This window comes from Erinaceus europaeus, chromosome 3, assembly GCF_950295315.1.
Source record: "Erinaceus europaeus chromosome 3, mEriEur2.1, whole genome shotgun sequence".
Classification (NCBI taxonomy): domain Eukaryota; kingdom Metazoa; phylum Chordata; class Mammalia; order Eulipotyphla; family Erinaceidae; genus Erinaceus; species Erinaceus europaeus.
In genome coordinates this window covers 28,270,178-28,292,294 of record NC_080164.1, presented here as the reverse complement: position 1 = coordinate 28,292,294, position 22,117 = coordinate 28,270,178, and the positions used below count along the sequence as shown (strand labels likewise).

The 22,117-nt window shown below is 43.4% G+C and overlaps 1 protein-coding gene across 1 annotated transcript in view; it reads left to right on the top strand.

Moving 5' to 3' along the window:
- Positions 1 to 22,117, top strand: part of SLC8A1 (solute carrier family 8 member A1) — a 245,174-nt gene that overhangs the window by 186,203 nt on the left and 36,854 nt on the right. Inside the window, exons 3-5 of the mRNA XM_060186932.1 lie at positions 20,227 to 20,350; positions 20,976 to 21,000; positions 21,397 to 21,405. Coding sequence (XP_060042915.1) covers positions 20,227 to 20,350; positions 20,976 to 21,000; positions 21,397 to 21,405 — 158 coding nt within the window. The remainder of the gene's footprint in view (positions 1 to 20,226; positions 20,351 to 20,975; positions 21,001 to 21,396; positions 21,406 to 22,117) is intronic.

Here is a 22,117-nt window from a genome sequence, read left to right as displayed (position 1 = left end):
CCTTGGCACTGCGTCTGCTGGTGTGATGTTCTGAGCTCCCTCCCTCAATAAAGAAAGAAATCATTAAAAAAAATGAAATGAAATATATGCATTAGAGATGAAATAAAGTGTTTGGGCATCTCAGCGATCGTGCTACATATGATAAAACATGTGGATGTTTTGTGACATTTTTCTAGACTGGGAAGTAGGGTTAAGAAGTCTGTTTCATAGGAGTCACTAAGAAATGTTGGATTACGTGAGGTTTTGTTGTTGTTGTTTATTTATTTGTTTTTTGCTTCTAGTTGCTGGGACTCTGTGCTAGCTGGCCGGCATATGAGTCCACCATTCCTGGGCCATTTAGTCATCTTTTCCCTCCATTTCATTACATAGGAGAGAGAAATTGAGAGAGAATGGGGAGAGAGAGAGAGAGAAAGATAGATACCTGCAGACCTGCTTCACCGCTCCTAGCAGACTCCGGCAGGTGGGGAGAGGGGGCTTGAACCCTGGTCCTCATAGTTGGTAACATGTGCACTTAACCAGTGTGTCACCAGGCAGTCCCCAAATAAGTGGGTTTTTCATGTGACTAATGTTCCATTTCAAACAGCTATTTCTCATGCCAGCAGGTCTTTTGTCAAACTGCCTTTGCCTCTTATCATTCAGTTAACCGTGGTTCCATTGTGCCTGTGACTTTTATATGAAATATCACAAAATCATTCTGGAAGTTTGTATTGGTTCCTGGGGACTAACTCCCCCAACTGAGCCTGTACATCACCATGTATGAGACCCTGAGCTGGAGATTCAACACCCAAAGAGGGTGCTATGGGGAGCTCCATATGTAGTAGATCAGTGCTATGGTGTCTCTCCTCTCTTTTGGTCTCTTTCCCCCTTTTTTTCTCTGTCTTAAAAAACCAAGCAGGGCCAGGTAGTGGTGCACTTAGTTAAGTGTATATCTTACAGTGTGCCAGGACCCAGGTTCAAGTCTCTGGTCCCCATTTGCAGGGGGGAAGCTTCACGAGCAGTGAAGCAGAGCCGCGGGTGTCTCTCTGTCTCTTTCCCTCTCTGTATCTCCCTCTCCACTCTGCCTCTCTCCAATAATAAACGAGTAAATAAAAAGATTTAAAAACAAACATCAAACCACTGTATGAACTGTGACTCTTAAATCCCCTGAATCTGTAAAATTAATTTTTAGTAGAAAAGTTCATCCTTCATTTTTCACTGAGAAGTGATTTCAAAGGTCTCTGCCACTTCCTGTTGCCCCAAGACCCCATTAGAGCTAATATTGCTTTCTGGAAGTCTGGGGCTGGTGGAAATGTTAGGGTCCTCTGCTGCTGTCCCCCCACCCCATAGGGGTGATTCTTCTGACCCACATCAGTGTGGTTTTACAGGCAACTCAGAGAACTAAGGACCTATCAGAGAGGCTCTGCTCCATCTCCCCCCCAATACACACACACACACACATGCACGCACACGCACACGCACACACACACCCTAGAATCTGTAAAGTCATTTTATCTTCAACTCTGCCAACAGATCACATCTTGAAGCCCACATTGTACTCCACAGTCCGGGCTCCATAAGGAAAAGAGTCCAAAAGATACAGCTTGATGAGAACATTTCCCAGCAGGAAAGAGTCTTGGAGACATGCCTCCTCACTCTTCAAACTCACTTCTCTCCCAGCCTGAAATCCCTCACTTCTTCCTGAGAACCCATGTTTATACAAGAGTTGGGGGGAATAGAGGGATGACGGTGCACCCGGTTAAGCATACATAGTACTATATGAAAGGACCCTTGTAAGAATCTGGGTTCAAGCCCCCTCCTTCCACCTACAGCAGGATGGTAAAGCAGGCCTGCAGGTGTCTTATTTTTCTCTCTCCCTCTCTATCTCCCCTACTCTCTCAATTTCTCTCTGTCCTACCTAATAAAATGGGGGAAAAAAGGCTGCTAAGAGCCGTGGATTCTTAGTGCCAGCACTGAGTCACAGTAATTACTCTGGAGGCAAACACACACACACACACACACACACACACACACACACACACACACACACACACACACACATATATACACACAAGAGTTGTGGAGATGGGCATAGACCCCAACACTTACCCCCCAGAGGATGGGGTACATGCCAAACAAAAGTCTGGAAGAGAGGTGGTGTCATAGAGGGGAAAAAGCTTCATTTTTCTGTAACAGTTTAATTAAATGCATTTGATGGTTCAGAAACCGGCCCTTCCTCTTTCCTAAGGAGCACTGTTGTCTAGACCATCTCTGGCATTTGTGACTGGCTCGTTCCTCTTGCAGCCCCAGGAACTGCCCTATGGACTCAGAACCACTGTAAGGCACCACCGTCCCTGCTGCCAGCAGTCTCTGGCATGAAAAAAGATGAAGTCCCTAGCTGCATGGAAAGTGCTTCCCTAGGCAAATGCTAACTTAATCTAGCAGGAAAGCATTCCTGCTGAGCTGCCTCAAGAAGTATTTCCTCCGCCCCCCCCCCCCACCTGCCACCAGTGCCACTAGCATTGGGTGGAAGCATGCCCCATCACTACCCTGGTGGGGTTCCATGGTAACAAGGGTCAGGTCTCCATTTATCTGCTACTACTCACATGCATGGTGGGGACAGGAACATCTCTGCCACTCTTTTTACCTTAAGATTTATTATGAAAGGAGGCCTAGAGAGAGAGAATGTGTGTGTGTGTGAGAGAGAGAGAGACTAGAGCGCCACTCCACACTGGCAGAAGGTGGTGCCAGAGATTGAGCCCACAACATCTGGGGCCTCAGGTCTGCAAGCCCTATGCTCTACCAGGTTGAACTAGATCCCTGGACCTCCAGAAGACCATTGTATAAATCATAGAATCACTTCTTCAGCTCTAACGAAGGTCCCATCTGCAGAACTCTCACCAGATGAATCATTCTGAGATGTTTCATGTAATACATGTTGTGTTTGTTTCTGTGCAGTGCCTGGGCCTCACACATGCCCTACCAGGTGAGCTGTCCCCTGCCCATCACAAGAACTGTCACCACTACTCAGTACACTGAGAGTAAGTCAGGTGGTGGTTCCCTGTTCGGTCACAGGGCATGGCTCTGCTTGCTTTTCCTGTAAACTAGAGTCCGTAGCTACAGTCTACAGGCAGGGAAGTGTTATGGAAAAGGATATATTTCATAAGCTGTTTCACTGTAGGGAGCAAGACAGATTTGGAATAAACACTTGTTAAAGTGAACTGGGGAGACAGCATCATCGTGGCTCTGCAGTGACTCCTGTACCTGAGCCTCTGAGGTCCCAGGTTCAATCCCTAGCCCCACCAACAGCAAGAGCTGACCAATGTTCTAAAATAATAATAATAAGTAAGTAAATAAATAAATAAATAAAGGCTTTGTAAGGCTCTTCAGCTGGTGACATTTGCTTTTTAAAAAAGTTTTATATTATTTTTATTTATTAGATAAGCACAGGCAGAAACCGATAGGAAAGGGAGAGATAGAGAGGGAGAGAGACAGACACCTACAGCTTTGCTTCACCACTTGCAAAGCTTTTCCCCTGCAGCTGTGACCAGAGGCTTAAACTTGGATCCTTGTGCATTGTAACATGTGCATTCAACTATATGCAGCAGCACCCAGCCCCAACATTGCTCTTGAGTCCTTTATCCTGGGGATAGAAGCCAGTGGAGGGTTCAGCTTTTTTTTAATAGCGTTTCTATATATTTTTATTTTTATTTGTAAAATGGAAATATTAACAAGACTAGAGGATAAAAGGGGTACAATTCCACATAATTCATACCCCCAGAGCTCCATATCCAATCACCTCCCTTGATAGCTTTCCTATTCTTTACGCCTCTGGGAGTATGGACCCAGGACCACTGTGGGGTGCAGAAAGTGGAAGCTTCTGTAATTGCTTCTCTGCTGAACATGGGTGTTGGCAGGTTGATCCATACTCCCAGCCTGTCTCTTTCCCTAGTGGGGCAGGGCTCTGGGGAGGCAGGGTTCCAGGACACACTGGTGATGTCCTCTGCCAACTTCCCAAGGAAGTTGGGTTGGCATCATGGCATCATCTAGAACCTGGTGGCTGAAAAAGAGTTAAGATATAATGCCTGGGATGTGTCATCTCTAAATTAAAGAGACCACAGCACTGAAGCTCACACATATAGGGGAGCTTTGTTGTGCTGCTGTTTAAAAATGTATTTATTATGTAGTATATGTAGCCATATACATAGATATGCCTATACATACAAAATTATTAAACTTACATATTTGACCTTGACATGAGAGAGAGATCACCCAGTAGAGAGCATACTTAACTATACACAAGACCTGAGTTCAAGCACTCAGCCACCTTGTGTGAGAACCATATAAAGGGGCAGCTTCATGAGCGGTAGATTAGTGCTGTGGTGTGTTTTCTTCTCTTTTTTTCTCCTTCCTCTTAGGGCAGTTTTTAAACTTTAGTGATCTCCATACACCTCTAGGCATCTGGTTTCTGTGGTGAGGATGAGGGCTGGCCACCTTTGTCGTCAGTGCTCTGAAGGACACAGACGCTGACTGTCAGCTAGACCTGAGGCCTTTGTCGTCAGTGCTCTGAAGGACACAGATGCTGACTGTCAGCTAGACCTGAGGAACTCCCTGTCCAGCCTGAGGTCATTCCCATGAACCTCAGAACCTCATATGTCCACAGTCTGGTTCTAACTCCTCAAGTCTGGGCTTAGCTCAGATCCTTGCTCACACTTTCTCAATTTACTGCTCTGGAATGTCCCTTCCCTGCAGCTCTGCGTCACTGTGTATCTCACTCACTGGCTCTTTAGTTTGAAGCTCCTGGAGGGTGCCACCAACCTTATTTCTCTCTCACAGCCTCCCCTACCCACCGGCCCAACCCCAACTCCTACACCAACCAGACCAACCCTTTGGGTTGTTTTCAATCCTCTCCTTCTTGGCCCCTGATGTTCTCTTCTGTGGTGGGTCTGCTGAACTTGGCCAATCAGAGCCTCCCTCCTTGTAGGCAAGGCCACCCCATCCTTAGCTCCCTCTAGAGACCCTGCAGCCTCTCAGTCTCTATGCCACTAATAGCTAGGTGTCTTTCTCATGCTCTTTACCTGTCTGCCTCTCAATCTCTGAGTGAGCATATGAGTGTGTGGGCAAACACACACATTTCCTGCTGACTCACTTAAAAATCACTGAGTTAACATGACTTCTTCAAGCTCCATGCAAGAAGTGATGAAGAAGAAGTGATCAGACAGAAAGAGAAGGATGCACATGGGATGATCTCACTCATGGGCAGGACAAAAAGAAAGAAAGAAAAAGAAAGAAAGAAAGAAAGAAAGAAAGAGAGAAAGAGAAAAAGAGAAAAAGAAAGAAGGAAAGAAATAAATATAGAAAGGAAAAAGAAAGAAAGAAAGAAAGAAAGAAAGAAAGAAAGAAAGGAAGGAAGGAAGGAAGGAAGGAAGGAAGGAAGGAAAGAGGGAAGTACAAAATAGAACTTGGACTGGTTTGGTGTATTGCACCAAAGCAAAAGGGGGAAGAAGGATAGAGTGGGGAATGGAAGTGGGAGACTTTGGGGTCCTGGTGCATGATGGTGGAAGAGGACCTAAGTTGTGGGGTGAGAGTGTTTTGCAGACACCTGTTACAGGGAAATGAGAAATTGTACTCATTTGTCAACAGCAGTACTGTAACCCACTAATCTCCCATAATAATAATAATAAATATCATCACATACCAACTGCTCACTGTGTTCTCCCCTGTCTTCCTTGCACCCCAGCTTGTGAATTTCCATGTCATTGCTTCACTGGGGCTGCCATGCTGTCACCAGCTCCCTGCTAATATTGGAGGAAATGGTGCAAGTATAGCAGTTTGCCTCTGTGATTCATCCACCTGAGACTTTAGAGTTTAATCATTTTATGTAGAAAACATAGTGCATGTACCACTCTGCTGACATTCTGTTGATGTGCTGGCCAAAGCCACTCACAGCTGAGAAAAATAAAACAAAACTGCATGCCCAGCCAGTCTTCCTGCCATAGCGCTTCATCTCCTGGTCGAGAAAACCAGATCACCAGATTGGCTTTGCAGGCCTGAGCTGCTTCCTGCAGCCCAGCCTGTGTCCTGGCCCACCACCTCCTCTGTGTCATAGTCATCCTTTCAGACAAAGGGAGGAGCTGTCAGGCCACGCTTCATGGAAGTACTGTTTGCCTTGTGCAATCTGCAGACTCATTATCAGGAAGGTGGAGTTGTAAAGAGAAGTTAAGGCACTAAAACAACTTCGTTTTATATATTTATTTATTTATTTTGGATAAAGGCTGAGAAGGAAAGGAGAGAGAGAGAAAGAGACTTACACTTCACCATGTGTGAAGCTTTCTCCCCATAGGTGGGGACCAGGGGCTTGAACTCTGGTTCTTGTGCTCTATAATGTATGTGTTTAACCAGATATGCCACCACTTGGCCTCCACGCATACACCCCCAAACCACCCCCTTTTAATTAATTAATTAGTTAATTAATTAATTTTGCTTTATTGTGCTTATATTTGCTAGGACAGAGAGAAATTGAAAGGTGAGAGAAAGGTAGAGGGGGGAAGAAAGACTAGTCCATTGCTCCTGAAGCCTCCCCCTGCAGGTGGGGCATGGGGGGCCTTGAACCTAGGTCCTTGTGCATGGTAACATGTGTATTTTGCCAGGTATGCTACTGCCTGGCCCAAACAACTTCTTTATATTTTCACAGCTTTGACAGTTTGAGATTAGAAACCCGGACAGTGGGCAAACTTTTTCTCCAATCACATTGCTGAGGGCGGGGGCAACCCAACTGAGTAAAAAAGTGAAAAGAAATGCTAAAACACAATGAGAAGATGTCATGGTGAATTTTTCATTCATTCATTAATTGGTTAGAGACAGAGTGAAATTGAGATGAAAAGAGGAGACCTAGAGGGAGAGAGAGAAAAACACTACACTCTCTCTCACTACTATAGTGTAACACTGTTTCACTACTTGCGAAGCTTGGCGCCTGCAGGTAGGAACCGAGGCCTTGAACCTGGGTCCCTGTGCACTGTAGTGTGTGTGTTTAACCAGGTATACTACCACCCAGCTTCCTTGTAGTGGATTTTTCATAAAGTTTCTATTTATAAAATGAGGTCCTGCTGCTAAAAGTTATCAATTTTGATACACTATTGATGGTGAAGATTATAAATCTGTGTCGCACATGCAAATCTAGAGCGCTTCTGTCTCTATTCACCACCTATAAGATTCTCTGAACAAGAGTGCAGAGTTTCTAAGAGAGTTTGTAAACTAGCACAAATCCTAAATCAATAGCTGTCTCTGTAAGAAGATTAATTCTGAGTCAAAAGCTGGAATATGGCAAGGATTTACTTTGTGAACGCTTAACTGCAAACTGTGTACAATCCATAACAAAATTAAAAAAAAAAAGTTTAAAAGCCTCCTTGCAGCTTTCCTCTGAAATCAATGTGTCTTTTAAATGCAGCTTATTGTAACCCATAATTAATCCCCAAATTGCTCACCAAGTCCTTCCTCACTGTTTGGTTGAGTGCTTCAATTTTATGAAACAATGGCTCTGTTTGCATTCTCTGGCTCTGGGTCTGACTAAGGAAAACCACTACAAACAAGAAACACTCAAGGAGGGAAATAAAGAAAACCACATTTTTAGTTCAAAGTGGGTATATTCTTTCCTGATTTGGGTTAGTTTTGACTATGTGCTTTAACTTGCTGCTATGAGTAGAGATTAGTGTGTCCTCTTGCTGATCTTCTCTTATAATTATTACCTATAGTGTCTTTTGGGCCCATTCTATCAAAGATATAAGTTCTTCTTTAGGGCCCAGGACTCTCATGCCTACAGCCCCAGAGATCTCAGGTTCAATTCCCTTTCACAGACCAGAACTGAGTGATGCTCTGAATTCTCATTCTCTGTCCTAAATAGAAATAACTAAACCTTTAAAAATATATATGATTTCCAGCATGGTAGCCATTGAGTGTGTTCTAAACCAAATGGAATGTCTGAAAAAGATCTAAATATACAATTAAGTGCTGCTCTTGTTACAGAAATGGTCCCCAAAGCACAAGACTTAAGCCGGTTCTTGGTGGAAGAGAGTTTATTACACCATGTGTAGGAGAGTCCAGATCACTCTGAGAAGTTCTGTCAGCACCTTTGAAAAGCACACAGTTTTATTGAGGTCCCCTTCCCCAAAGGGGTGGAGGAAGCAGGTTTGTTTCGCTATTACAAAGTAGGCAGAAACAGACAAGGGCAGTCTTTCAGGTAATTGCTATACATTTTCCTTATCTGTGGTGAGGGTAAAGAAAGGAGAGAACTAGTGCCTGGTATGTATCAGTCTTGAGACAGCTGAATTTACTCCCTAGTCATCAGTTTACCTTTAGCACTGTTTGTCTCAGGCCCATTACCTTAGGAATGTGGAGGTGAGGAGGAATAGCAACTACAGCCACTGTTTTAATTGCCAGGAGAGCAAGCACAAAGGAAATGCTGTCTTAGGCGGTCTCCATATCAGAGAGGAAAGGCACTTCTCCACCATAGATTAACATACCCACATGGGGCAAATATGGAGAGCATGGACTCTTGTGTTCATTTATTTCCCATAATTCCCATAATTCCGCCTCATAAATAAGTAAATATTTAAAAAAAAATCAGTGAGGCCAGGTGGTGGATCAGCCCATTGGACACACATGTTAACATGTACAAGGGCCCAGGTTCAAGTCCACAGCCCACACCTGTGGGAGGGGGGGAATCTTCACCAACAGTGGAGCAGTGCTACAGATGCCTCTCCTTCTCTCTTCATATCCCCCCTCACTCCCCTTTCTGTCTTTTACTCTCTCTAAAACCAAAAGAAAAATAATGCCTCCCAGGAATTATGGAGTTTTATAGACACTGATTCCTATGATAGCTCTGATGGAAAAAAGAAAGAGAGAGAGAGAGAGAGGGAGAGAAAGAAAGAGAAAAAAAGTTAAAACAACGTAGTTCTTTTGGTACAGAGAGACCTTTGAGGCAGAATCAACAGTAAAAAGCAGAGTGTTGAGACCCTGATATGTTACTGGAAAAAACTTTTCCATTTATCATTTATATCAGTCTCACTTTTTACCTGTCTGTGACTAGACAGTCAGGAAGTATTCTAGCATACTGAGACAGGACTGTCTTTGCAAGCCTGCTGCAATGCCAGTTTCTTCCATAATTATTTACTTTGAATAAAATGAAAGTAATTTGAATAATATATAATGTATATATCAAATATGTATAGTTTTATTTTATTTATTTTTAAAAGACTGGATTATTTATTAAATGAAAGGGAAAGAAGAAGAGCATCACTCTAACACATGAGTGCTGAGGACTAAATTCGAGAACTCAAGCTTTTAAATGTAGCACTCTGTAGCCACCACACCAGCTCCCAGGCAGCTGAATTTGTTTTGAATGCCACTCCAGGAGCCCAGGGCCTCCCACTTGTGCTTTACCAGTTGAGCTATCTCCCTGTTCAGGCGCCATTTGCCAGCCTAGCTTCACGGACGGGAGACAGATGACCAGGGACTAATGGCTGAGCTGGGAACACAGTTCAATCTTTATTGACGAGCGGGGATGCAGTTCAACAATCTAATCTCATCTAATCTCTCTTCATTAGAAAGCCCTCTCTTTTATATCTCCTGAGGCAGAAGTGTCAGGAAGAGAAAGTACATAGGATAGGGGGTGGGGAGAAGGAAAATAATGCACGAACCAGTGGGGATTAAACCAATGAAAACAATGATTATGTAAATAGACTGCAACGTCAAGCAATGCAACAGAAGGGTTCTTAGAAGCAGAATTTAGAAGCATACCAACATATACATATATGGGGGGGGTACGGGGAATCTATAGTTGCTCCTCTGCTGGACATGGACACTGACAGGTCGAACCATATTCCCAGCCCATTTCTGTCTTTCCCTAATTGGATAGGGCTCTGGAAAGGTGAGGTTCCAGGACACATTCGTGAAGTTGTCTGCCCAGAGAAGTCAGGATAGAATCATAGTAGCATCTGCAACTTGGTGGCTGAAAGTCAGTAAGATACAAAGCAGGAAAAATTGTTTAATAAACAGGAGCCCAAAATTAGAATAGAGGAGTTGAAATTAAGGGTCTTTGAGTGGGAAGAAACTAGGAAGTCTCCTTGAAGTATGTTCCAAAGTTCCCATGACTTTAGTAAATTTTGCATGAGCCTGATTGCTAAGATGCAGGTAGACTAAAAATATTGTCTAGGAAGATAGTGTCAGAGTTGAAAATAGGGCTAGGAAGCTGGAATAAGGCAGAGAATAACTCCCAAACATGAGGAAAGTGTATAAATATTGTTAACTGTTAACCCCATTGATCTGACCTAGGGCCCATATATATTCATATTTAGCACAGGAGCCTGTGTAACCTCTGAGTCCCTGTCAGTCTCAATTCACAATCCATGCTCACTGCTGAGAACATTTAGGCTTCGCTCATTTTAGGACCAGTCTTCCTCTAGTGGCAGAGTAGATTGATCCAGACTCCCTTCAAGAGAGTGGGAAGTCCCTATAATTGCTGCTTTACAGTGCACCAGAGAACTTATGATGATGTTCCTGCCTGAGATGACCAGTGATGGTGGAGAGAGGGATCTAGTAAAGGTCTAGGCCCATCATATCTATGTAGGAAACCAAGGATTCCTGGACTAGAGCTCCAGATGTTGTGGTGGCCTGGTATTGACCAAAAAGGCTATCGTTAAAGTGTAAACCTGGCTTGTTTCTGACAGAGATGCTTTCAACTTGTTCTGTTCTATTCTTTTCACTGTTTTCCAGCAAAGCTACTTTGAGTACAGAAACTCTGACAGAGGAAAAAGGGTGTGAGACAGTAATAATCTCTAGTGAGTCAAATGGCAGCCGAGGGATATTTTAAACGCGTAAGATGAAAGCTTTTGAAATTTAACAGCATCAATTTTACCTAATTCCAAATTCTTATAAAGGGTAATAACAAATTGAGGACAGACAGAAGTTTCTAAAAAGCTGAACAGTTGTGTATCTGTTTGATTTATAGAAAAGTTGCTCAATGCCCAAATGCACTGTGGACATTACCCTCACCTTTGAAGTGTGTGTGTGTGTGTGTGTGTGTGTGTGTGTGTGTGTGTGTGTGTGTGTGTGTGTGTGTGTGTTAACGATTGTTTTCTGGATAACTTGGACGTTTTTTATTTTTTTTATTTTTATTTATTCCCTTTTGTTGCCCTTGTTATTTTATTGTTCTAGTTATTATTGTTGTTGTTACTGATGTCATTGTTGTTGGATGGGACAGAGAGAAATGGAGAGAGGAGGGAAAGATAGAGAGGGGGAGAGAAATATGGACACCTGCAGATCTGCTTCACCACCTGTGAAGCGACTCCCCTGTAGGTGGGGAGTTAGAGGCTCCAACCGGGATCCTTCTGCTGGTCCTTAACCCACTGTGCTACCATCCAACTCACTAACTTGGACCTTTTACACTTCCTTTAAGGCAGAGTGAGGATCTTGAGGTATAGACCATTATGTGGGCTTAACACTTAGAGAATTAGCTTGACTATGAGAATCTCCACCCACCTGTAGAAGTGTCTTTTAAGAAATATGCAAAATACCTGAGCAATTAAACAACAGAAAACCTAGACCAAGATCATCATCAACATATTTCTACATAGTTCCCAGTGTTGGTCCTTTCAACCTCTCCCTGAATTGGCAGCTTGTATCAGCATCAGCATGTGGGGAACAAGCCCAGGGCCCTTCATCCCTGGCATCCTGCAGACTGAGGTTTATTGACTGAATAGTAGTCAGGCGATAGGAGGGTGTACATTTTCTTCTTATTATCTCTGAGCTGCCATAGAAGAAACACAAGGCCACACACATGTATAATAACACTGATGAGTGGTCTCCCTGGCTGATACATTTTGAAAGGAGCAGAAAGAGGTAGAGGGAGAGAGAGAAAAAGACCACAGCACCATCCTACCATCCATGGAGTTCGCATGTGGTGCTGGACCAGGGTCTCTGCCATGGTGAGGCCTACAGTATACCAGGCAAACTACCTTCCAGCACCATCAATTTCATATATCACTCTAATGGGGTTGATTTTAATACAGTGTTCAATTTTAATAATCAGTATTCAGTGTCCATATTGTTTCCTCTTTGTAATGTTTTTTAAATTATCTTTATTTATTTATAGGATAGAGAGAGTCAGAAATTGAGAGCAGAGGAGGAGATAGAGAGGAAGAGAGACAGACACCTGCAACACTGGTTCAACACTCACAAACCTTTCCCCTTGCTGGTGGGGACCAGGGGCTGGAACCTGGGTCCTTGTGCATTATAACATGTGTGCTCAACCCAGTGTGCCACCACCTGGCCCCACCTCTTTGTAAATTTTACTCTAGCAATTTCTTCTTTCACCTTCCAGATAAGAACTTCTTCATAAGGTATCAGAGGAAAGGATCAGAGGACCAGCTTGGAAGCATCCCCACCCCGATTTCAGTGCTGTATACTAGTCTCCCGAGAGCAGCAGGACTGAGCTGTCTCTGTCCAGCCTTGCTGAGAGCAGTGGTTTCAGTCACCGCTTGGTGATGCAGTTCAGGGGGCAAGGCCTTCTAGAGAAGGACTTTGGAGTCTCCACTTCAGTATCTGCCATCTGCAGAGGTCACTGACATCACAGAGCAGCTCCATCTATGGGAGGTGGGTGGGGTGGGGATTGATAGGGAAGGGGGCCTCTGCCTCCCCATGGGCACTTGGGAGAGTCTAGGCTCACCCAGAGGAGCAGAGTTTGGGGGCCCACAACAGTGTCTGTCTCTTTACTTTACCTGTAGGGATCAGTCCACAAACACCCCATTCTCTGTGCTGTGGCCCCAAGCTATATGAGAAAACTAAAGGTATATTCCCTCCACCAGCTGCCAGATGCCCCTGTGGAGAGTGGATCAACAGGAGAGTGAGAACTATGAAGTTTTCACACCCTTTCAACTAAGAATACCTGCCCCTGACATATTATAACCTTCTGCAGAGTAATTTTACGTGCATGCTATTACTTGGTCTGAGCAATGAGCCGGGGAAGTTTATTGTGCGTAGATGGTGGTGGTGGTGATGATGATGATGATGATGATGATGATGATGGCACATCACTTCTATCTTCATGTCGCTAAACATCAGTGTTGCAGGTTGGCTTTAGGTAGAAAGGTTCCCATTCCATGGACATGGTTCCATTTGGTTCCATATTTTCTTGTTCTATGAATGTCATTCCCTGTGGGGAAAGGGCCCACTGTCTGGGGAGTCCAAGCCATTATTTCCATGAGAGTCTGGTGGGTTGACCCCTAGTCCCCCCTCCCTTGGGGCATTAGGCAGGTCATCCTAGCCTCATGAACTTATAATGGATGGGCTTTTCCAGATGGGGTACCTTCAGCTGTACATACTCCCCCATTCCCATTGAACTAGGCCATAAATTACTGTGTATGGCCAACTTGTAACCCACCACAAATATCCTAGCTTTGTTTAACTGCCCCCCCCACCAGGAAATGCTTATAATCCACCCTTAGATAAAAAGGCCTACCTAGGCATTGTGAGCTCATGACTGGATCCTGTATGATAACTTCCCAGCTAAGATCAAATACCTGACAGGTCAAGATTTAACTCTGCATTGTGTGTCTGACTTAAGATCACCTCAGTCTTCTCTCTGAACTTTGGGTATATCTGTCTGCTTGTGGGAGTCAGGCAGTAGCATAGTGGGTTAAGCACAGGTGGCGCAAAGCACAAGGGCCGGCTTAAGGATCCCACTTTGAGCTCCCGGCTCCCCATCTGCAGGGAAGTCACTTCACAAGCGGTGAAGCAGGTCTGCAGGTGTCTGTCTTTCTCTCTCCCTCTCTGTCTTCTCCTCCTCTCTCCATTTCTCTCTGTCCTATCTAACAAGGATGACATCAATAACAACAACAATAATAACTACAACAACAATAAAAAACAAGGACAAAAAAGGGAAAATAAATAAATATTAAAAGGGAAAATAAACAAATAAATATTAAAAAATTATATATATATATATATATATATATATATGCTTTTGTCCCCCAATAAACGAGTTGTCCATTAGGCTTCTCCTGGATCTGGTTGTGTGCTTCCTTCCTCTCTGCACACTCTACCCTCATTGCCAGGGCCCCCCTAGTTCCCCCAGGGGCCACCCCAGACTCTGCCACTAGTGGCCTGGGAGGCAGAAAGCCTCAAAATGACCCACAATTCCCTGGTTCCTCTAGAGGATTCCATGTTCTTCCATTGCCATGGACTTGGGCTTTCACTAGCATGACCCCGGTTCTTTGGGGTGATGTAGGGCCATGAGACCCAACAGTCTTCTGTAGATTTGTCTGATCCATAGACATTACCTCTGGTGTATAAAAATTGTAGCTAAAGTCCCAGTCACTTTGTGAAAGCAGATCAATCTGCAGAGAGCTGCCTCACTGCTGATGTGAGAGTAGCTTCTTACCTCCACTGTGAAGACTGTGGAGGACTGCCTTCTTGAGGTCTGAGGTGCTCTGGCAGGCTTTTCAGAGTCCTAAGTGAGTGACACTGATATGTCTGTGACCTCATCACTTCATTTTTCTTTCTCTTAAAAACAGAAAACATAGGGGCTTCAAGCTCCCGTCCCCCACCCGAGAGGGGAACATTTCTCAAATGATGAAGCAGAGCTGCATGTGTGTGTCTCTCTCCCCCTCTCTATCTCCCCTTTCCTCTCAATTTCTTTCTATCCTATCTAATAAAACAAGAAAGGTAAACAAAAAGATAGGGGTAATGTCTACCAGGAGTAGTGGATTTGTTGTGTGAGCCTGATCCCCAGTGATAACCCTGGTAACAATAATACATGCATGCATACATCTTTAAAATAGAGTATTTTCAACAGAGTATTTTCAACAGTATTTTCAATAGAGTATTTTCAATAGAGTATTTTTCACCTCCCACAAATATAAATAAAAAAACAAACAAATAAATAAGCAATATTTTTAAAAGCATTGGAATTATACCACTCCACATAGAGACTGTCTCTGTGAATAAAAAAGCACTACACCTCAATATATATCTTTAAAATAACCAGTTCTATTAAAGTGCTCATGAAAAATACTGCAAAGCTGAAGGAATAAGGGGCTGGAGGGAAGGGGAGAGAGATAATCTTTGGAGTCTGTCCAAGGAGGGCTCCTTTGTGACCTTGTTTGTCACTTAACTTCCTGGGGCCTCTTTTCTTCTAAATTGCAGGCAGCCCATGAGTTACCTGGAGTGCTATTAAGTGCAGAGTCATCACTAGTGAATTGCCCATCATTTCACTGACCTCTGAGTCAAAGAGTGGATAAATCTAAGAGTAAAGAGTGGATAAATATCCCAGAGAAAGCCTGTGTCTAAGCCTGTGAAATCCTCATTAAAATATGTGACATAGAGAGTAGGGGGGAAAGGCCTCTTCTCTCTGGTCCTCTTCCTGCTGTCTTTTTCTCACTTCTTCCTACATCTAGGTTAGGCTTGAGACAAAGAAACACCAGAAAGACACACAAATTAAGGTTGGCATTGAAAAAAGAAACTAGGATACCACTTTGGTTTAATGATGAGCGACTAACATACATCTGGATGAGATTTTCTCTCTTCGTTCCCACTAATGAAGCTACTTCTTTCTTTCCTTTCTCACCATCTGCCTGAGTTGCCCCTGATCATCAGTGCTCCTTGTTAGACTGTTTGAAGGCATCTGGGTCCCTTGAGACCCACCAGATAAGAGAAAATCAAAAGGAAAAATGTAGTGGTTGGTTTTTGAGAGTCATTGCAAAAATTAGAAGACCTGTATTAGAAGACCTGTACTTTCCCACTGGATCAGTTAATTGTTCTTTCTGAACCTAATGCTTCTTTTTCTAGAAGCAGAATCAAAGTGTATTTCTATACAAATGTTGACCTTTGGGCTGGGGACAGAGCATAATGTTTAAGGCAAAAGATACTCATGCCTGAAGTTTCAAGACCCCAGGTTCAATCCCCAGCACTACCATAAGTCAGAGATGAACAGTACTCTGGTTTGGGAAAAAATAAATAAAAGAAAGAAGGAAGGAGAGAAAGGAGGAAAGAAATAAATAACCATAATGCAAAACATAAGCTCTGTTTTGCCAGTTTCTGGAAAATACAATTTTTATAATGTACCATTTAACTTTATTTATTTATTTATGTATTTATTTGTCTGCCTCCAGGGTAATTTCTAGAGCTCCGTTCCTGCACCATGAATCCACTGCTCCTGGAGGCCATTTTTTCTCTTTTGTTGCCCTTGTTGTTTTTTATCGTTGTTGTGGTTATTATTATTGTTGTTGATGTTGTTGTTGTTGGATAGGACACACAGAAATGGAGAGGGGAGGGTAAGACACAGAGGGGGAGAGAAAGATAGACACCTACAGACCTGCTTCACCACCTATGAAGCGACCCCCCCCACAGGTGGGGAGCCAGGGGTCTTGAACCGGAGTGAGGGCCTGTGTGCAAGGACTGTTTCGCAAAGCAAGTACAGCTATCTGACTGCTTATTGTTGGGAAATAGAACACTAGAACAGAAACCAGGGACTTGTGTCATGCAAAGATCATGTGAATATGAGTTGGAGTGGCCATGGGCTCAAGTGGCGGTCTGGAAAGTCATTTCAGCTCTTGAGATTCTGTTCTTTTTTTTCCTTTCTTCTTCTTCTTCCTCTTCCCCTTCCTCTTCCTCTTCCTCTTCTTCTTCTTCTCCTCCTCCTCCTCCTCCTCCTCCTCCTCCTCCTCCTCCTCCTCCTTCTTCTCCTTCTTTATTGCTACCAGGGTTATTGTTGGCACTCAGTGCCAACACTAGGAATCCACCACTCCTAGTGGCCATTTTTCTCTCTTTTTTTTCTTCTTTCTTTCTATTTAATAAATAGGACAGAGAGAAACTGAGAGAGTAGGGAGAGAGAGAGGGAAAGAGAAAGATAAGACACCTGTAGATTTGCTTCACCACTTGTGAAGCATTCCCCATGTAGGTGAGGAGCAGGGCCTTGAACCTGGGGCCTTTAGCATGGTATTATGTGTGCTTAACCACGTGTACTAGCAACAGTTACCTTGAGATTCTGTTCTACTGAAGGACCATAAGACTTTGATTTATGTGACTGCTGGTTATCAAGCTGGTGCCACTGGAGTCTTCCCCAGTTCATCCCACTTTCCCTCAGATTCCTGTGGTGGAAGACTAACAGTCTTTGTCCATCAGACTCTGGAAAAAAGGAACAAGCGACTCCCCAAGGATTTGTACCTTCCAAGAGCATCTTGGTTATTTTCACCTTAGCTCCCCAGGCTGGGAGGAAGAAATTTTTGTTCTAACACAGAAGGTTCAGAATATTGCCGATCTCTTCTGACCTTGCCTCTTTTGATTCAGAGGGTGAATTCGTGAACACTGGCTTCTTTTACTTCCCTAAATTGACCAAAATATTCACTAAGAGTCAAGTTTCCTATGAATCTCTTTCCTTTATAATGGAATCCAACTGGATAGATAACTTCACAGCTCCCCCACCCCCGTTGGGGGCAGTATCAGTTGTGTTTTTAATGACTCTGAGCTGACTTGTCTTTATGCAAATCCCATGGCCTTAAGAAATCACTACCAGACACCACCATCATTTTCTTTCTTTCTTTTCTTTCCTTCTTTTTTTTGACATCTTTGATCTTCCAGGATCAGTTATTAAATGTTGAAATATTTTCAAAGAATTGTGATGCAATGAATCAAGAGATTGAGTGATAAATTTCCAGAATTTATTTTGTCATACAAATGCTGGTGGTGGTGGTGGCGGAAGAGTGGGGCAGGGAACCTTTCTTTCTCATATTCATCAACCATGTACAGTAAGAAGTAGAGTTAAGGCGCCAGGTGGTGGCACACCAGGTTGAGCACACATAGTACCATCCACAAGGACCCAGATTCAAGCCCATGGTCTCCACCTGCAGGGGGGAAGCTTCACAAGCCTTGAAGCAGGTCTGCAGGTTCTCTCTCTCTCCTTCCCTTTCTCTCCCTTCCCTCTTGATTTCTCTTTGTCTTTATCCAAAATGAATATATAAAAATATTTATTAAAAAAAAAATTGAGTTACTACAGGGGGTTAAATTCTGTGAGGTTGATAGACAATAGGTCTCTTGATGGCTTTTGTTTGTTTGTGAATAAGTGTTGCCTTGCTGCTCTATGGACCTGATAATAACAGGGTTTCCTTAGGAAGTTTTTGCCCTATGGGCGAGGCTGCTCCAATCATCCCTCTTGTGCTTTTCTTTGTGTCTATTCAGTAAAATGGGGCATGGGACTGGAGGTGGCTTGGGAGTTCAGGGTGAAGAAAGATGAGTCAAATGTTTTCTAGCAGTAAAGATAAGAGCATTGCAGCCTAATGCCCTCTCCAGCCTCACAGCCCCTACTGTGAAAAGCCTTGATTTTGAGCACTAGGTCAAGGGGTCCAGGAGACAAGCTAGTTGTGTATTTAGTCCTAATTGAAACTCATTTTGGGAGGAATAAGACTAACTCCAGCAACAGGACCCTCCATCCCACCTTTGCAAAGTGTTGTGGGGAGGCCACAGCTTCCTTTAAAAGATAATAAAGTGTAACAGAGCCCTTCCTGTGTACCGGAGGAAACTCATACTGACCCCAAAAGAATTTGATTCCAGGACATCAGATGGGGTATAAGGTGAAATGGCTTTATTTAGGTATATTCTATGCTTTTGTCATTATAATATATATATATATTTCTAATAAAAATTATTTATTTTGGAAATTCTATGAAGTACAAAGAACCCACAGAGATCACCTCTATTAAAACTTCCATGTGGAAAGCTAGCAAGGAGGGGGAGGTTGGATACAGAGTTCTAGGGGTGGGAACTGTGTGGAATTATACCCCTCTTTTCTTATGGTCTTGTTAATATTTCCATTTTTTAAATAAAAAATTTTTTACAAAGGGTTACAGCCACAATACTATCGGATTTAGCAGCTTCCATCTAGTCCCTTATTTCCAGGTGAAGTGAAACCGTTGCCAATGGGAGATCTTACTGCATGTCAGATTGTGGAGGAAGCTCACAAAGACTTGATTCTGACCATCCGCTGAAAGTTTAAACTGTAATTGTCTGGAGTGAGTGTTGTAAGTCCAGATAGGTTTAACTTCTAATTATGCCCATAGTACTTAAAAGTAGTTTTTAATGTGATATCCCAAAATATGGAGATTTGACAGTCTTACAGTAATAATTTACAGTATCATTAAAGCTTATCTACATGTCAAAAAAAAAACTTCCATGTGGTTTATGGATTTATTCTGAAAGGGTAAATTCCAGGTGAAGGCATTTGTTAAATGGGTATGTTTTCCTCTGTAATTTCTTATGATCTTTGTTGCTGTTTTTTTTTTTTTGCTTTCTGTTTTCATAAAAACTTTAGTACTGAATGTTGGATGTTTCCTAAATAATTCAGCAGCCCTGGGCAGGGAAACTGTGCCTTAAGCCTCCTCTCCAGTCTTCGAGACCCCTCCCAGGTCCAGCCCAGAAGGACAGAGTCCCAGAAAAGAAATTCTCAGCGCCCCTTTGTCTGGGAGTCAGCTCATTAACCTTGCTCTTCTCTTTCCTCTGTGCCTTTTTTTCTCTCTCTCTTCTTCCCCTGGTTCGTCAACCTCTATTCTTCTCTGTTTCAGCAAAACAATATCAGTCAAGGTAATTGATGATGAGGAGTATGAGAAAAACAAGACCTTCTTCCTTGAGATCGGAGAGCCCCGTCTGGTGGAGATGAGTGAGAAGAAAGGTGGGAGCTGTTCTGGGGCCAAGCCCCTCAGCTTCTGCCGCCTGTGTAACCTGGATGTCTAAGATCCCTGGAACGTCTCACCACACACACACATCCCTCCACCTGTGTGACAGGGCGTCCATCTTGGGTCTCGGGGATGGGGGGAGGGACCCTGAGGGCCCTGGATAGAGCTCCTACTACAGCCAGTGTGAGCCACTCAACCCATAGCTGGTCCAATCTATGAATTTGGGGGTGCCAGCATTGCTGAGCAAGTTGGTGTCATTGCCTGCTTTGCCAAGATGAAGCCAACGTAATGGTTTCCCTTCTAAATTTGAAGAGTCCTGACTGCTCATAGAAGTAATTGGCATAAGTAACAAATGAACAAAAATGACATTGGGAAGTCCATCTCAAAGGCCCCAAGACGCCCTGTCCCAGAGGTCAGGAGGCCATGTGGTGCCGTGTCTCCCTTCATCACATCACTCATTCTGCCTGGTGACCACCCAGCATGAGCCCATGACTCCAACCATGTGTTTTGCCTTTGTCTTGTGTTCCCACAGGAAGATCATTACCATTAGAATATTTGACCGGGAGGAATATGAGAAAGAGTGCAGTTTCTCCCTTGTGCTTGAGGAACCAAAATGGATGAGAAGAGGAATGAAAGGTGTGAGAATATACCAACACGTACCAGCGAGAAATTGTACTCTTCTCTCTCCCTGTCTCCCTACTGTCACACTAACTCTCTCCCTGACTCCCCAGGGCTCTGCCTCCTTTCCTCCAAAGCTTCTGCAGTTCCTTGCTGACCCTCGTTCACGAGTGCATCAAGCAATGCTTGTTTTCTAACCTGGGTAACAACCAGAACTAACACTCACTACCTGGAGAGAGAGCTGTCATTTGGAAGTGATGAGGTCAAGAACCACTCATGCCCCTCTCCACTGTTCAGGAATCACTTTAAAATTTGGTCCAGCAATAAATACAGCTTTTGGTTCCAGTATCTAAAACCTGCTAAGATGTTAGTGAGAAAGACTGTTCAGTTCTTGTAGGAGCTTGAGTGTCGTGATAACTAGGTAGATATGTCAGAAAGTGTTAATAGTTAGGCTTCTTTGGAAATCCTAGTTTTCAAAGAAAAGATGCAGTAAGAACAAAGAGCCTTAAGGAACAGCAATGTCCATATTCTAGTGTTCATTCCTGATCTCCCATTGACCTATTGTCTATGGCATGTTTAGGGGACCATATACATGAAGCCCTGACCATCATTTCCTTAGTGCAAATGTTAGGGTCCCTCAGTGAGAATCTACTCTTTGCTTAGGGTCCATTCAGCCTTATTCCCCAAAGTCTTTAAATCGATTAAAATCAGCATATTGCTAATGTAGATAAACAAAAATCATGTGTAGCAGAATCCTCTACTGAGCTCTACTTCCATCTTGAGCAAATATTTGAGAGCAGAAGTTATTTTTTTCCTCTTTGATTTCATACCTACTTTAGGAGGCCAGTATTTGATAAAGAAGAAAAGGGATAGGGATTTTATGTCAGCTCTACAGATCATTTATACCCTGAATGATTAGGAGAGCTTTCTTTTATTATCCTTTAATAGTGGCCATTTAGGAGAAATCACATTATTCAATTCTGTGTAGAAAATGAGAAAGCCATGTATTTAACAGCTCTGATTAATTACATGGGCACAAATGGTGAGGGCAACACAGGGAATGAGCAGGTGGCCACTTAACAAGATATTTATGGTTCCACATGGGAAGAAAGCCCAAGGTGGGGGGAGGGGCAAGTTTAAAGGGCACACAACATGAAGAGGAAATTAATGAACCTCACATTTGTAAGAAGCAACTGACATCAGAGCCCCTCAGAAAACTATGAAAAGTATATGTCCCCAACTTACTCAGGTTTAAAATGCTGGCAGATGCCTTTGGGATGACACTGGGGTTACTTTTTCCAGCAGTTATTTAAACCACTGCAAAGACAGGAGGGGAAAGAAAAGGACACTTTCAAATAAAGCCCTGCTGATCCTTAACAAATTTGGAACCCAAATTAATGGGCGTATTAGCATAGAGGAAAGACAGGCACTTTCTCCTGAGAACTCACTGCCTTTCATTTAAAGGAGAACTATGGAAATGACTTTTCCCTGTCACTGAGTTAAATGTCCCCTCAGGTGAAAACAAAGTAACATTCCTTGAGAGCAGTATCCAGTTTCACACTAGCAAGTGGACTCTTGGAACTGTTTTGTCTCTGTCAAGAAGTCTCTCTGAAGGCAGCATAATGGCTATACAAAAAGGCTGTCATGCCTGAGGCTCCGAAGTTCCAGGTTCAATCATCTGCACCACCATTGGCCAGAACTGAGCAGGGCACTGGTAAGAGGAAGGAAGGAAGGGAGAAAGGGAGGAGGGGAAGAAAGGAAGGAAAGAAGGAAGGAAAAGAAAGAAGGAAAGCACAGAAAAAGAA